General features: G+C 43.3%; 1 protein-coding gene across 1 annotated transcript in view; it reads left to right on the top strand.

Annotated features, from left to right (window-relative positions):
* The first annotated feature begins 8,792 nt into the window (after positions 1-8,792).
* ARHGAP42 (Rho GTPase activating protein 42) overlaps positions 8,793-16,274 on the top strand; it is a 337,489-nt gene continuing 330,007 nt past the window's right edge. Inside the window, exon 1 of the mRNA XM_068988830.1 lies at positions 8,793-8,946. Coding sequence (XP_068844931.1) covers positions 8,793-8,946 — 154 coding nt within the window. The remainder of the gene's footprint in view (positions 8,947-16,274) is intronic.

Genomic DNA, 16,274 nt, shown 5'->3' with positions numbered 1-16,274 from the left:
AGAAGGTGGGTCTGTTCTTTTTCAATTACCCTTCTTATCACATTCGTTAATATGCTTCACTCTGATTGAGTTATGACTTCTCCCTGCGGGGTGTGGGACTCATTTATCTGAGTTAGTTTCCCTAAGCTTCTTCCGCGCTTGCGCATTTTTCACCGCGTTCGCCCCGGCCTGTTAGAGCGGGCTGGGCTGGGCCGGGCGGTGGGAGCGCTGACCTGGGGGACCCGCGAGCACGGACGATGAACTCCAGCTGCCTTTCAAGGTCAGGGAGCCCTCCGAGCCAAATGGGAGGACCCTTCATCTATGTCCCTACAGATCTGGTCAGGCAGCTCTACCCGAAAAGTCAAGACACTAGTTTTAGAAGATGGTACAGCACTCACAACGTGTGTTAGGTGTTCTCTGTGGGCTGCTCGTGTGTGGAGTGCAAGAGATACAAACGAGAAGAGATGGACTGAAAGTTTAGAGTCTACAAACAGAGGATGTCAGTGTGGGAAAAGCTATATACAATTTATATATCCCAAATGTGTATCGTAAGCATCCTAACAGAGATATTCACAGTTGTGTGGTCTGGGAGTCAAAGAGCTGCTTATCCCCGGGAGTTGGCTTGTTTGTGAGTTTTCTGAGTGTCCTCATCTTCACTGTAAAATTCTTACCTCCAGAGGTGGAAAGCAGAGTGGTAGGCTGAGTGGGTCAGGACTACTGCAGCTGCTCAGTAGAAGCTTGCTGTGTGCCTTCCTCTGGGTCTGCTGGTTGCTGTGGAAGCCAGAGCCACCACCTCGGGAGAGGTTTCAGTCAGAGTGAAAGAAATTCAGAACTTTCTCTCTGAGTAGCAGTACGTCTCTCAGGACACATGGATGAAGTGTCAGAAATACTCTGCTGCTGCTGCTGCTGCTGCTAAGTCGCTTCAGTCGTGTCCGACTCTGTGCGACCCCGTAGACGGCAGCCCACCAGGCTCCCCCGTCCCTGGGATTCTCCAGGCAAGAATATTGGAGTGGGTTGCCATTTCCTTCTCCAATGCATGAAAGTAAAAAGTCAAAGTGAAGTCGCTCAGTCGTGTCTGACTCTTAGCGGCCTCGTGGACTGCAGCCTACCAGGCTACTGCGTCCATGGGATTTTCCAGGCAAGAGTACTGGAGTGGGGTGCCATTGCCTTCTCCGAAATACTCTACTCATAGTTTATTCTTTTTGAAAGCGTGGAGGAGATTCCCCATCTTAACTCTCAGGCACAGCCGGTGTCTCTGATACAGAGCTAAAAGGGACCTAGGTCAAACAGTGGATGCAAAGGAATCTAAGTGAAACAGTGAATGCAAAGTGGTTAGGGCGGTGACTAGCCTGTTGCAAGCGCTCGAAATAACCACTTTCACTGCTGATTTTATATTTAGGGGACACAGAAAGCCTGACAGGTAAATTTGCCTAAGTAACATTGCTAACAAATGGCCTTTATGCAACCATGTGACTAACGTCTCTACTATAATTCTCTAGAGCAGGTATGAGGTGAGTTTATGCTTACCCTTGCATTCTCAGCATCTATGAGAGGACAGCCATATAACTGATACCAAAACTTTCTGTTGAGGCCATTTGGTTCTTTAAAGCATGGACCTTGGGTTGAAATCCCAATTCCAGTACCTTCTAGCTATTTCACCGCTTTTAGTCAAGATTTCTCCACCTATAAAAAATGAGACTTGCTGTTGTTGTTCAGTTGCTAAGTTGTGTCCGACTCTCTTCAACCCCATGGACTGCAGCATGCTAGGCTTTTCTGTCATCCACTATCTCCTGGAGTTTGTTCAGATTCCTGTCCATTGAGTCAGTGATGCCATCCAACCAGCTCATCCTCTGCTTTCCTCTTTTCCTTTTGCCTTCAATCTTTCCCAGCATCAGGGTCTTTTCCAGTGAGTCACCTCTTTACATCAGGTGGCCACACTATTGAAACTTCAGCATGGGTCCTTCCAATGAATTTTCAGGGTTGATTCCCTTTAGGATTGACTGCTTTGATCTCCTTGCTGTCCAAGGGACTCTCAAGAGTCTTCTCCAGCACCACAATTTGAAAGCATCGTATCAATTCTTCAGCTTTTCTTCCATAAAGAAGATATCCACACATAACTGTTGAAAAAACCATAGCTTTGACTGTATGGATCTTTGTCAACAAAGTGATGTCTCTGCTGTTTAAAACATCATCTAAGTTTGTCATAGCTTTCTTCCCAGAGTGTGGCTGCAGTCATCATCTGCAGTGATTTTGGAGCCCAAACAAAATAAAATCTGTCACTGCGTCCACTTTTTCCCTTTATATTTTCAATGAGCTACCCATTCTAGTATTCTTTCCTGGAGAATCCCATGAACAGAGGAGTCTGGTGGGCTATCGTCCAAGGGATCACAAAGAGTCAGACACATTTGTGTGACTAAGCATACACACACACTTGCTATGAAGTGATGGGACTTGTTGCCATGATCTTCATTTTTTGAATGTTGAGTTTTAAGCCAACTTTTTCACTCTCCTCTTTCACCTTCATCAAGAGGCTCTTTAGTTCCTTTTCACTTTCTGTCATTAGAGTGGTATCACCTGCATATCTGAGGTTGTTGATATTTCTCCTGGCAATCTTGATTCCAGCTTGTGATTCATCCAGCCCAGCATTCTCCTGTATATAAGTTAAATAAGCAGGGTAACATTATTCAGCCTTGTTGTACTTCTTTGCCAATTTTGACACTTAATGGATCAAGCTTTATCAGGTCAAACGGGTTTACATAGCTCATTGAAGCTATGAGCCATGCCATGCAGGACCACCCAAGATAGGAGGGGCACAGTAAAGAGTTCTGACAAAACCTAGTCCACTGGGGGAGGAAATGGCAACCCACTCCATTATTCTCGCCACAAGAACCACATGAACAATATGAAAAGGCAAAAAGATATTATACTGGAAATTAAGCCCCCCAGATCAGAAGGTGTCCAATATGCTACTGGGGAAGTTGTTCAGTTGCTCAGTCATGTCCACCTCTTTGCAACCCCATGGACTGTAGCACACCAGGCTTCCCTGTCCTTTACCATCTCCCAGAGCTTGCTCAAACTCATGTCCATTGAATCGGTGATGCCATCCAACCATCTCATCTTCTGTCATCCACTTCTCCTCCTGCCTTCAATCTCTTCCAGTATCAAGGTCTTTTCTAATGAGTTGGCTCTTTGCATCAGGTGGCCAAAGTATTGGAGCTGCAGCTTCAGCATCAGTCTTTCCAATGAATACTCAGGACTGATTTCATTTAGGGTTAACTGGTTGGATTTCCTTGCAGTCCAAGTGACTCTTAACAGTCTTCTCCAACACCGAAGTTTGAAAGTATCAATTCTTTAGCACTCAACCTTCTTTATGGTCCAACTCTCAAATCCATACATGACTAGTGGAAAAACCATAGCTTTTACTAGATGGACTTTTGTCAGCAAGGCAAAGTAATGTCTCTGTTTTTTTTTTTTTCCATCTTTACAAATTTTTTTTTATTTTTATTTTTTATTTTACTTCACAATATACTGTCTAGGTTGGTCATAACTTTTCTTCCAAGGAACAAGTGTCTTTTACGTTCATGACTTCAGTCACCATCCACAGTGAGTTTGGAGACAAAGAAATCAAGCCTGTCACTGTTTCCATTTTTTCCCCATCTATTTGCCATGAAGTAATGGGACTAGATGATCTTAGATTTTTGAATGTTGAGTTTTAAGCCAGCTTTTTCACTCTCTTCTTTCACTTTCATCAAGAGGCTCTTTTGTTCCTCTTTGCTTTCTGCCAGAAGGGTGGTGTCATCTGCATATCTGAGATTATTGATATTTCTCCCAGCAATCTTGATTCCAGCTTGTGTTTCATCCAGCCTGGCATTTTGCATGTTGTACTCTGCATATAAGTTAAATAAGCATGATGACAATATACAGCCTTGATGTACTACTTTCCCAATATTGAACCAGTCCATTGTTTCATGTTCTGTTCTAACTGTTTCTTCTTGACCTGCGTACATATTTCTCAGGATACAGGTAAGGCAGTTTTGTATTTCCATCTCTTTAAGAATTTTCCAGTTTATTGTGATCCAGACAGTCAAAGGCTTTAGCATAGTTAATGAAGCTGAAGCAGACGTTTTTCTGGAAATCTCTTGCTTTTTCTGTGTTCCAGTGGATGTTGGCAATTTGATCTCTGGTTCCTCTTCCTTGAAGTACGCAAGTGAAGTCGCTCAGTCGTGTCTGACTCTTTGCGACCCCATGAACTGTAGCCTACCAGGCTCTTCTGTTCATGGGATTTTCCAGGCAATAGTACTGGAGTGGATTGCCATTTCCTTCTCCAGCGGATCTTCCCAACCCAGGGATCGAACTTGGGTCTCCCACATTGTAGACAGATGCTTTACCATCTGAGCCACCAGGGAAGTCTTCCTTGAAGAGTGGAGGGCAAAAGTGAGGCTATCAGTCCGCGGACAATACCTATCTCAGAGGCTCGTGGAGAAGTTTAGATGAGGTGACACACGTAAGCACTCTGCGATACATAAATTCATTCTTCTGATCAAACTCAATACACGGAGGTGCACAGTACATTTTTATCCCTTTAACGTTTGCTCTTTTTATGATTTTGTTAATTTTTGTCAGCAAACATCATGGTTTGCCACAAGGGGGCAATACTCAATGGAAATTGAAATCTTTACGAAAAGACCCCAAAACACAAAGAAAGAAAAAACCCAAACCAAAAAATCTCCCTAAAGTAGTGGTCAGTTTCTCCCCCCACTCCCATGTCTCTCTTTCTGTTTCTCTCCCTGTATCTTTTCCCTGGTAAACGTAGTTAGTTCATGATAATGGTGAGTTCATATTAGAATTTTGTTCTTTTCCTCTAGCCTGTTCTTTAGAAATCTGTCATTATCATAAAATCTTAATTCTAGAAGGGAATTTTAGAAGTCATACTATTATGTGAGACAGACTCTACCATCTGCAGTTATTTCTGCTTCCTTAGTTGGTGGTCTTGACTTTGCTGCTTCCACAGCCCCACTGAGTCTTGTCTTCCTTGCTTCTCTAATTAACAGTGAAATTATCTAAGTGAAATAAGCCAGACACAAAAGACAAATATTGTGTTATTTTCGCTTATATAAGGTACTTAGAAGTCAAATTCATAGAGACAGAAAGTAAAATGGTGTTGACCAGGGGCTGAGGAAAGTAGGGCATGGAAAGTTGTTGAATAACAAGTTTCAGCTGGAGAAGATGAAAATGTTTAGGAGCTGGTTGCTGGTGATGGTTGCACAACAATGTGAATGTACTTAATGCCACAGAAATGTACACTTAAAGTAAATAAAATGGTGAATTTTATGTGTATATATGTGTGTATGTTTATATATATATACATGTGTGTATATATATATATATATAAAACCACAACAGAAAATAATGTTAAAAATTGAATCATGTATTTTGCACATTTGGAGTGAATGTTGTTTTTCTAGACCTGACATAAAGTTGAACTGGAATGATATAAACCCATTTCCAAGGAGTATGCTTTGAGAAAGGATAATACCCAGATGTGAATACAAACAGGAACATGCAGAGGGCTGAGGGTGCATTTAGTCTTCTTGGGTGCATTCCCCTTCTATTTCATCATCTCTTACTAAGCCATGAATTTAGCCTGAGAATATCTTAGTCTAGGAGGCCTATGTCTACAAAACTAATTAGAATTAATAATAACCCAACAGTTTCACTTACTAAGTACAAATTAAGCACCAGGCTTAATTGCCTGACATAATATAGGTCAACAACAATGTTTTAGGTAGATTTACAAATATATATTAGTTTACTATCCTTACTTCATCATTTTTCTCTTTAAAATAAACAAAGAAGCAAAGCCCACATACCCCATTTCAGGATTAAGCAAACAGCCATTTCTCTGAGCCAGTAACCATGCCAATGTGTATGTCAGCCAGCAGGGTTTGTGAAACTCACCATGCAGTTCACAGGGCCACATTTTGGAGAGGCTACATTTCAGTCCATTAAAATTTCCTATGCAAAAGAGCTTGCAGATAAGGACACTCTTTTTTTTTTTTAATTAAGAAAGAATCTGTTTTTATCATTATGGTAGGGAAATAAAACATGAAAACAACTGCAGTCAGTTCAAAACTGACTGTAAGTCACCTTAAAGCAAAACCATTTCTGGTGTCTCTTAAGCGTCTGGGTTAATGTGGCATATGAGAAAGCCTGACTAGCAGGTATAATTAAAGCATGAATCACAGGAATAAGTCATGAGTAACTCTGAAAATACTTACAGGGGAAAAGTCCATTATAAACACACCAAACTTTGGAGGTTAAATGATGGCGGGTGGGATGAAAAATCCAAACTCTATATAAATGAACTCATGATGGGCTTGAGTGAAAACATGTTGACAATGGCATCAGTGCATTATTGGTCCAATGTCTGTGTGAGGCTCCTAAACACAGCATATTCTGCCTGGTGATATATAGGCACTCATGTTTTCTATTCTGAGAACTGTTTGAGGTCAGGCACCATGCTTTGCTTTGTCTTTTATAAATCATTTCTCTGCCCAGATCCTAATAATGTATACAGTAGGCATAAAGCATGAGATTACATACAAGAATGGGTAAATGGTAATGTATATCTTAGAATCTAGATTAAATCTGTCCTGACATATAAGACTTTTAAAGAAATGGTGAAAATTGACGTCCAACTTATGAAATGTTACATATCAAGGACTGTTGGTGCATTTTGAAAGAATCAATCATAGGACTTTCATTTAATGATAAACAGGAAGAGATTATTATATTTTATCCTGTTTCATATCTCAGCAGTTGGCATTGGATTTAGTTGCTTGTAATAGCAACATGGCAAAAGTTGAAAGGGGACTATTTGTTTGGCCTGACTAATTTTTTCTTTGGCCTGACTAATTTTTTCTTTCAGGCTGTGCGATGAAAAGATGTAAAATCACCTCAGGAGAAAACCAGTCCCACTGCAGCTTGTATCACAACATTAACTGACAAATAACATTGTTGTCCTCCACCTCACCCCACCTTTCCAGAAGAGAAGTATTCAACTGACAGGTCAGCTACTAAACGTTAAAATGACTCTAATCGTGACTGGCCATTCTGCCAATATTTGACGTCTAATGATGCAAACATGGATGGAAAGTTAAAGTCCAACTTCCTTGGCTAGGAAGAATTAAAATCAAAGCCATCAAATACACTGTTTACAACATCTTATCAGTCTTGGTTTAGTTTCCATGCTATTTTTAACGTCCATGTGTACTTAAAAAAATGAAACTAAAAGTCCTAACAGATTCTGAAACTTAATTGGGAAAAATGTAAAGCACTTAAACGGAATTTTTCCCATGATATGTAGAAGATTTTTTTTAAATAGATGGCTCAAATGGACAAAGCAATGAAAACATAGAAATTAAAAGCAGATCCTTAAGAAAAATAACTGAGTGCTCAGAAACCCTATAGATGATGGCAGGACTAGATGTAAAGCAGTAGTTTCTTTCGCTGTCAAGGTTTTCAGAGAACGGAAATTTATTAGGTGAGCCTGTACCAGAGGAGAGGTAACTGCCTCTTGGTAAGAATTAACTATTCATTTGGAACTTCAGCCAACTTCCACAGTTTGAAAATCTCCATGCTTGTAGGGCAATTCCCTCCAGGTGAGGCGATCATAAAAAATATAAGATTGTGATGCAAATAGTTCCTCTTCTAGAGGAGGAACACCTAAACCCGAGGTGCTTGTTTGTGAAATAAAAACGACCTAAAATCCCCCCTCCTTCACAGCAACTAGGAAAAACAACCACCACAAAACAGCCTTTGGGCCTCTGTAACTTTTCATTTAGAGTACTAAAAACAAACAAAAAACAAAAAACTTGACTCTCTAAGATCAAGGCAGTGAACGATGGGAAAGAAAGGAAAACATTTCACCCTGGAATATACATGCATTGCAGTGCAAACTCGAGAAGTAAAATCTAAACGAACGCTCCAAAGTAGCATCTTCAAAACCTGGCTTTAAACTTTAGGGAAAGTTAACGCTGGTTCAATTCGAGGGAGCGGGTGGTGAAGGACGGGCAAGGAGGCGTGTCGGGAGTGGGTAATCGTTGTGTGGTCTGGAGGACCCCGGAGTGTTACCGCGGGGTCAGCAGGAGCCCGGAGCCCCTAGGCAGCCGGAGTCACGCCCGAGAGCAGGCGGCGCGGGGAGCTGGGAGGGCAGAGCGGGCGGGGCGGGCAGAGGGCGGGGCGGCGCGGGCCGGGGGCGCGGCGGCAGGAGGAGGGTCTCGGAGCCCGGCCCGGCGGCCGGCGCGCTGAGCCTGCGTCCGGCGCGGGGGCGGGTTTAGGCGGCCCGGCCGGAGCGGCGGCTGGGCGCTGGCGGCTCCCGGCGCAGAGCGCTGTCGAGGGGGCCAAGCGGGCGAAGTTGCCGGGAGCGTTCCTTCGCCGCCCGAGCGCGTTCCTTGCCGGCCGAGAGCGTCCGTGCGCCGGCCGTGAGCCTCCCTGCGCCGGCCGTGAGCCTCCCTGCGCCGTCCGCGGCCCGGGACCCCGTCGCCTCAGCGCTCGCGGCGACGATGCGCCCGGAGGACGGCGAGCTGAGCGGACCCGCCGCCCGTGCGTGCGCGCGCTTCCCCGCCGGCGAGGAAGCCTGAGCCCCGAGCCCGGCGCGGGAGGCGCGGGACCCGCTCCCCTTGCGCTCGCCCGTGCGGCCCGCCTCGCTCCCCGCGATCGCGCGCCCCAGCGGCCGGCGGCGCTCGCCTGCTGTGCCCGCCCTGACCGCCGGCCCCGACCTGTTCCCGGCGGCCGTCTGCCGTGCTGCTGCCATGGGGCTGCCGACCCTGGAGTTCAGCGACTCCTACTTGGACAGCCCTGATTTCAGGGAGCGCCTGCAGTGTCACGAGATTGAGCTGGAGCGAACCAACAAGTTCATCAAGGAGCTTATTAAGGACGGCTCCCTGCTCATCGGGGCGCTGAGGAGTGAGTGCGGCCGGCGGGCGGACAGGGCGCGGGGACCAGGGGAGCCCCCGCGGGGTGGGGGTCTCAGGGCTGGGTTGGAGGAAGCGGAGCTTCTTTTGTTTGAATGGGTTTGGGGACAGAAGCTGAAGAGCTCCCCTGCTGGTGGCCAGCAAAGTTTGTTCGGAGGTGTTCTTCACTTATTTACTTCCAAGGCTGCAGAGAAGCGAGCAGTCTCTGCTGGACCTCGGAGTGTATCCTGAGGAACATTGTTCGGCATCTTTTTGTATAACGCTCCTGGAACAGTGTTGGGGACTGTTGTCATTTTTGTAACTTTATTCTGCCTAGTTTAAACGCTTAAAAAAAAAAAGCCCTTGAGGAAGGACTCAGGAATTTATCTGAAGGTTAAAAATGAAGCTAGTTTCTTTAGTGATATTAAAAGAAATGATTAAGTTCTTAGGTACATCAGCTACTCATCACTGCAATAAATCATTGCATTGGCACTTTATAGATTTGTAGCTTTGCAATTTAGTAAGATAAAGAGAGCGTGGCACCAGTGGATTTTATCTCTTTTCAAGGTTTTTTTTTGTGCCTCTTAATTTTCGGTTTGCCTTGTAACTCTGGTGTGTTGAGTCCCTGGTGGCTAAAGACCAATCAGAACTTCTGATGATCTATAGAAAGTAAAGACTGCCTCAATTTAGGAACTTTTCCCACCTCCTTTCCCACACACCTCCCGTTCAGATTTTCTGTGCTTCTTGCATTCTCTGAATCTTCACTTTCAGTTACTAGCACAAAAGAGAGTCTTGGGCTTCCCAGGTAGCTCAGTGGTAAAGAAATCGCCATCCAATGCAGGAGACTCTGATTCGGTCCCTGAGTCTGGAAGATCCCCTGGAGAAGGAAATGGCAACCTACTCCAGTATTCTTGCCTGGAAATTCCCATGGACAGAGGACTACGGGACTACAGGCAGGCTACCTCCATGGGGTCCCAGAGAGTCTTAGTAAAAGAAACACTAGAGCTTCTCATAGAGAATTGACTGACTAAAGGATAAGGCTTTATAGGTTACTTTTCTGAGGACCTATTTGCTCTTTAATAGAAAGCCTCTGAAATGCAGCCCTGGAGGTCTCTTTTAGATGAGTGAGGTATTTTTGTTAAGGTGAAGAGGCCTTTGGTTGACATGGCAACCCCAGGATATAGGTAGGGGAAGCATCATTGTGTATCTCATTAACAACATTATGGAAGTGTGTGTATGCCTGAAACTAAGAGGACTTTAGCATCTGATCTCTAGTTAGACGCATGTATTCATGGTAAAGATGAACCTTAGCAAAATGTCTTGAAATTAGTGTCTCCAAATCCTGTCTATTTAAACCATCCTAATTGCTAAAACATTTACTTATTACTTGTGTTAACTTAGCCAGGGTAAAGAAAATATGTTCTGTATCTACATTCACTTAATTTCTGAATTTGATGCTGCTACTGATAATGATGGTATTTACTGATTTGTGAAAAATATATGAGTTTCTCTGCCGTTCTGTCCCTCTTGTGTATACACAAAGGTGAATTTAGCTTCCATTTGATTTACAAAGCCCACTTGAGCCTCTGGACTAGCCTCTTTGCATCTTGGAGAGGATGATGCCTCTTTAAAAAGAGTTTCCCTCTCTCAGAGCACTGATTCTTGCTTGAGCTGCCAGATGGTCTACAAATGACATTTTCTCCTCGATCGGCCGGAGATCAATTCCAGTGCTTCAAGTGTGGAAAACACTTCCATAGCTGTGGTAAAACCTCTGAAATGTACATCATTTTACTAGTAATCTTATTAACTGTATTATGATTGAATCTAGCCTTGCAACTATCAAGTGCTTCCTTTATAGGTTTGTTCTTCCATTTATAAGTGAGTATATCTCAAGAGTGTAAGTTCCTTGAACATACAGACCCTGCCTCATGAACTTGAACGTCTACACTTAAAATGCACAATCTGTCTTTCCAGGATTTGTGAGGAGAGTGCATTACATTAACATTTGGTTATTACTTTTCTTGTAGTGGAAAGAAAGCATTTATTAAAAGAATTTCCAGCATTAGCTGCCAAGCAGGACAGATCTGGAGCCGAGAAACCCTTGAAGTCATATGAGGGCACTTCTTTTTTTCCCAGCAAGCGACCTCTGTCCCTTGGGGAGGATGCTCTGGGGTTTGGCTACAGCTGCTAAGTGGCTGCTCTCTGAAGCTGGTCCTGTAGGAGGACACGAGTGTGTCTAAAGACTTGAAACTGCCTTGTTTCTATCCCACATCCACCAAGGAGCGCTCCTTTCTTCAGTTCTGCCCCTTCTGTTTTTCCTTTCTGCCTTAGGAAGCCTTCAGTTTTCCCCAGCCTTAAACTATGCCTTTCTATTCTCCATACCTGTTGTTTCAGTAAGTGTTATCCATTATCCACTTCATATTTATATGTAGCATTTTGCCGTCATTTATAATGAATGGTTTCTTAATAAAACTTTGCTGAGCTGACAATCATCCATGCATTTCTAAGCATCTTATATTTCCAACCTAGTTAATAAGTTTTCTGCTGAAAGTCTTGGCATGCTCTCTTGGGTAACACATGCTTTACTGTTCCAGTGAGAGTCACATGTGCTCCTTCAGCTTGGGTTCAGGGTGTGCATTTTTTTAGAAGCAAATTTTGAATGATCATTATAAATGAGGACCTTGACTAGATGATTTGAACTTTAAATATGTAAGGTATTTAACATATTTTTAAGATGAATGTGAGAGTTGGACTATAAAGAAAGCTGGGTGCTGAGGAATTGATGCTTTTGAACTGTGGTGTTGGAGAAGACTCTTGAGAGTCCTTGGACTGCAAGGAGATCAAACCAGTCAATCCTGAAGGAAATTAGTCCTGAATATTCATTGGAAAGACTGATATGAAGTTGAAACTCCAATACTTTGGCCACCTGATGTGAAGGGCTGACTCACTAGGAAAAGCCCTGGTGCTGGGAATGATTGAAGGTGGGAGAAGGGGAAAACAGAGGATGAGATGGCTGGATGGCATCACCGACTCAATGGACATGAGTTTGAGCATGCTCTGGGAGTTGGTGATGGACAGGGAGGCCTGGCGTGCTGCAGTCCATGGGGTCTCAAAGAGTCAGACAGGACTGAGCGACTGAACTGAACTGCATTTCAGTCTCACATCCACTCTGAGAAAATGGATGACAGTAAACGAGTTAATATAGGGATTAATGTAGACCTGAGTTTACATTCTGATGCTGTCAAATGCTGTGTGATGCTTCGCAAGTAACTTAACCTCTGGGTCCTAGCTTTCCTTATGGGGAGGGAACAGCTATAAAGATCTTACCACTAGGACTGTTTGTTCATTTTGTTACATGCCATCTAGTCATTTGGTGAGCGGTATTTGAGAGTATATGATGCTGGTGAATTGGGTTTTAGTTCGTGCTGTATGACTCACAGTCTCTACTCTTATAAAAGTTAGTCTGTGAACTTTGTTCCTTTAACAGGTGCCAGTTTGAAATGTTGGGTTGTGAAGTTATAGGCTTGTTTTGCTTATTAATTTTCTCCATTTATAGACCATATCCAAAGAAACATTTCAAAGTGTCTTTCTCATATAATTCCCTCTTTACTTTGTATAAAGTATAGTCTCCCCTTCATAAATTTTTGAATTCAAAACTTTGTATAAAACCTTTTGAGTTCAAAGAACCATCTTTAAGTAGAACGTAGTCTTTCCAAGAATAGACAGACCTCCCACCTCCTAAGAAAAGAGGAGGAAAAGAGGGGGAAAGGCTGAAATGGAATTGTACTCATGAAATAGAATTGATTACGTGGAGAGCTTATCAACATTCTTTCCTCCCATCTACCCTGCAGCATCTTGGCTATCCCACCCTTCTTATCACTTCTTATCTATTATAACACTTCCTCTCATCACCTTAAAGTAGAATTGGTCTGTTTTTTCCTCTACCTTTAGGAGAGTGTTTCGTAACCTTGTGTGGCTGGGCTTCTTTTAAAGAAAAAAAAAGTTAATGGACTCTAATATAATTTATTTTTTATGACAGTTAAATATAATCATGAAACTAATTTTCATGCCATCTTAAAGGCAGATCAACTTACAAATTAAATATAAATAATACTGTGAATCCAATATAAAACTTGCAAAACTACATTTAATCAACTTAATGGATGATGTTATTTTGCCAAAATGACATTTTCTCATCTATAAAGACTGCTGATAATGTCTTACGTATTGTTGATGATTCATTTTCTTATCGCTTTTCCTGATTGAAAGTGCAGGTTTTCAAAATCTACTTGTCTGTTTGATGGCCTTCTCTGACTCATAAACCTTATTTCTTCGTCTGTTCTTAAAGTGGTTGTTTTTGCACTAGTGATCCATGGCACAAACAGGGGCATGGTAGAATGGTAGGAGTTGGTTGCTCATAAATTGATACAGAATATGCAGTTAACTAAGACATTAGCAAGAGGAAGCACACAATTTCTTTTTTTTTTAGATTTATTCAAGTATAGTTGGTTTACAATGTTGTGTTACTTTCTGCTGTCCAGCAAAGTGATTCAGTTATATATTCATATGCATTCTTTTTCATATTCTTTTCTATTATGGTTTCAGTTCAGTCGCTCAGTCCTGTCCGACTCTTTGCGACCCCCTGAGTCGCAGCATGCCAGGCCTCCCTGTCCATCACCAACTCCCGGAGTTCACTCAGACTCGTGTCCATCGAGTCCGTGATGCCATCCAGCCATCTCATCCTCTGTTGTCCCCTTCTTCTCCTGCCCCCAATCCCTCCCAGCATCAAAGTCTTTTCCAATGAGTCAACTCTTCGCATGAGGTGGCCACAGTACTGGAGTTTCAGCTTTAGCATCATTCCTTCCAAAGAAATCCCAGGGCTGATCTCCTTTAAAATGGACTGGTTTGATCTCCTTGCAGTCCAAGGGACTCTCAAGTGTCTTCTCCAACACCACAGTTCAAAAGCATCAATTCTTTGGCACTCAGCCTTCTTCACAGTCCAACTCTCACATCCATGCATGATTACTGGAAAAACCATAGCCTTGACTAGACGGACCTTAGTTTATCACGAGATAATATAGTTCCCTGTGCTGTACAGGGGAAGCTTGTTATTCATTATTCTCTGTGTAGTAGTTTGCATCTGCTAATCCCGAACTCTCGGTGCGTCCCTCCCTCAGCCTCTCCTTCCCCTTGGCAACCACAGCTGTGTTCTCTGTGTCTGTGAGTCTGTTTCATAGGTGAGTTCATTTGGGAAACACACACAGTTTCTTAGAGGTGTCTGCGTTCATTGTCCACAGCCTCAGTTGGAAGCACGCTGCTGCGGTGCACTTGCGGTCTGGGAGTAAAGTAGATGTTTAGTGTGAAAGGAAACCCTGAGTGCACAGGCTGCGTTCAGATATCTTGGAGAGGGTGAGATTGAGAGATTCCTGCCTTCCATTTGCTGTGTTTGACTCGGTTTTTCACTTTAAGCCCGTCTCTATTTTGTATGTGTTCAGGGTCCACTTTGCTACCAGTGTTTGGTGGCACAGGGAAGGAGTTAAATAAATGGAAGGAACAGTGACAAGTTTAAGGAATATGAAAGACGTTCTGTAGTTACTGCACTGTTTATTTGGTCATCCTTGAGATCTTAATGAGAACTGCTATTGTTGCAGGCTACTTTTGGTGTTTAAATTTGCACCTAGATTTTGTTTGGTTTACCACAACTCAATGCAGATTCCCATTTACCCTGCAAGAGCTCCTTCACTCTTGCTTATTGCACTAACGTTATTTTGCTTGTTGAGCTGGGCAGCCTTGTCAGAGATGTGGATGTGTAATTACTTCCACCGTTTGTGTGGAAGAATTTCTGAGTGAAATTCTTCCACTCATTAGAATCTGAGTTAAATGAGCAGAAATAATTGTATCTTTCAGATGAACTGTAATTAATTTAGGAACGGGTAGATTAAGAATGAAGTGCTCTAAGGTTCTGCTTCAGAGCCCTGTACAAGTAAGAGCAGTTTGGTTTGTGTTCATTTAAATGGGAACTCATTAAAGTGGAATTAAATTCAGCTGGCTGAGAACTTCCGCCTACCTCTCTTCTAATTGTCTACATGAGCTTGATGGGTGTCCTCTAACAGTAACTTTATCTCTGTTGAATGTCTTTCTCATAAATAAGAACACCTTATTTATTTGTGGTTGTGCTGGGTCTTGCTTGCTGCACTTGGCCTTTCTCTAGCTGTCCTGAGCCGAGCTACCGTTTGTTGCATTCGCTGGCTTCTCATTGTGGTGCCTCTCCTTGCAGAACTCGGGCTCTAGGTGTATGGGCCTCAGTAGTTTTGGCTCCTGGTTCTAGTGTGTGGGCCCAGTATTTGTGGAGCATGGGCTTAGTTGTTCCAGGGCATGTGGAATCTTTCCAGTTCCGTTCAGTTCAGTTGCTCAGTTGTGTCCAACTTTTTGCGACCCCATGAATTGCAGCACGCCAGGGCTCCCTGTCCATCACGATCTCCAGGGATCAAACCCCTGTTCCCTGCATTGGGAGGCAGGTTCTTATCCACTGTAGCACCAGGAAAGTCCTGGATTTCCTTTTTCTGCAGGTAGTAATTGAGGAGCTGCCTTGTTGGAAAGGAGTGGGTTTCTGGGAGAACAGAACATATTTCCTGTTTAGTGGAAGAGGATGGTGTGGCAGTAACCACCTCTTACGTTGCCTCCCATGACAGTTATGATCAGGGTACTCTGAGCATGCAGAAAACTCAGGTAAACCACAAAACTTTGAAATTGCTGAAAAGCTGCTTCAACAGACATGCTTTCAGTTACTAACATTTCTTAGAGCCCAGTGTTAATCATGTTCATGATGATGCTGAAGAAGCATTTCTCAGATTATATGAGAAAAAATAATAAAGCTTACATTCAGTATTGCTTTGGTGCCAAGTATATTAAAGTAGTGTATGCATGGAATGGCAAAACTCTTCTCTAGATTTATAAAGAGAAATGCTGAAGTGTTCAGGCTGTTAAGCCACATTCAGTAAATGTTATGCATCAATGAAATGTTTATTGTGGACAGATGAGAAAGGGTGAAGAAAAGGGGGTTATTTAGTCTTGAATCTTTTTCCAGATTATTGTTTCTTGCCAGAGCTGTGGTTGCCACCTGTTCTGGCCCCAGCCATCCCTGTTGTCTTGTCTGGATGGTAATTTCCACTCATTCCAGCCTCTTGGCAGGTGCCAGACTCCCCGCTGGCCCACCTGCCGCCCACTCGGTTCAGTTGGCAGCCCTGCCAGTCTTCCCTTTCCCTCCAGCCTCCTGAACCTCTGCCCAGCATCTCAGCATCTTTGGAGCGTATCCCCAGTGGCTCTGGCCTTATCAGCCGA

Source organism: Capricornis sumatraensis, chromosome 16, assembly GCF_032405125.1.
Source record: "Capricornis sumatraensis isolate serow.1 chromosome 16, serow.2, whole genome shotgun sequence".
Taxonomy (NCBI): Eukaryota; Metazoa; Chordata; class Mammalia; order Artiodactyla; family Bovidae; genus Capricornis; species Capricornis sumatraensis.
Note: the sequence above shows the minus strand (reverse complement) of the source record. Positions and strands in the feature narration are given on the sequence as shown.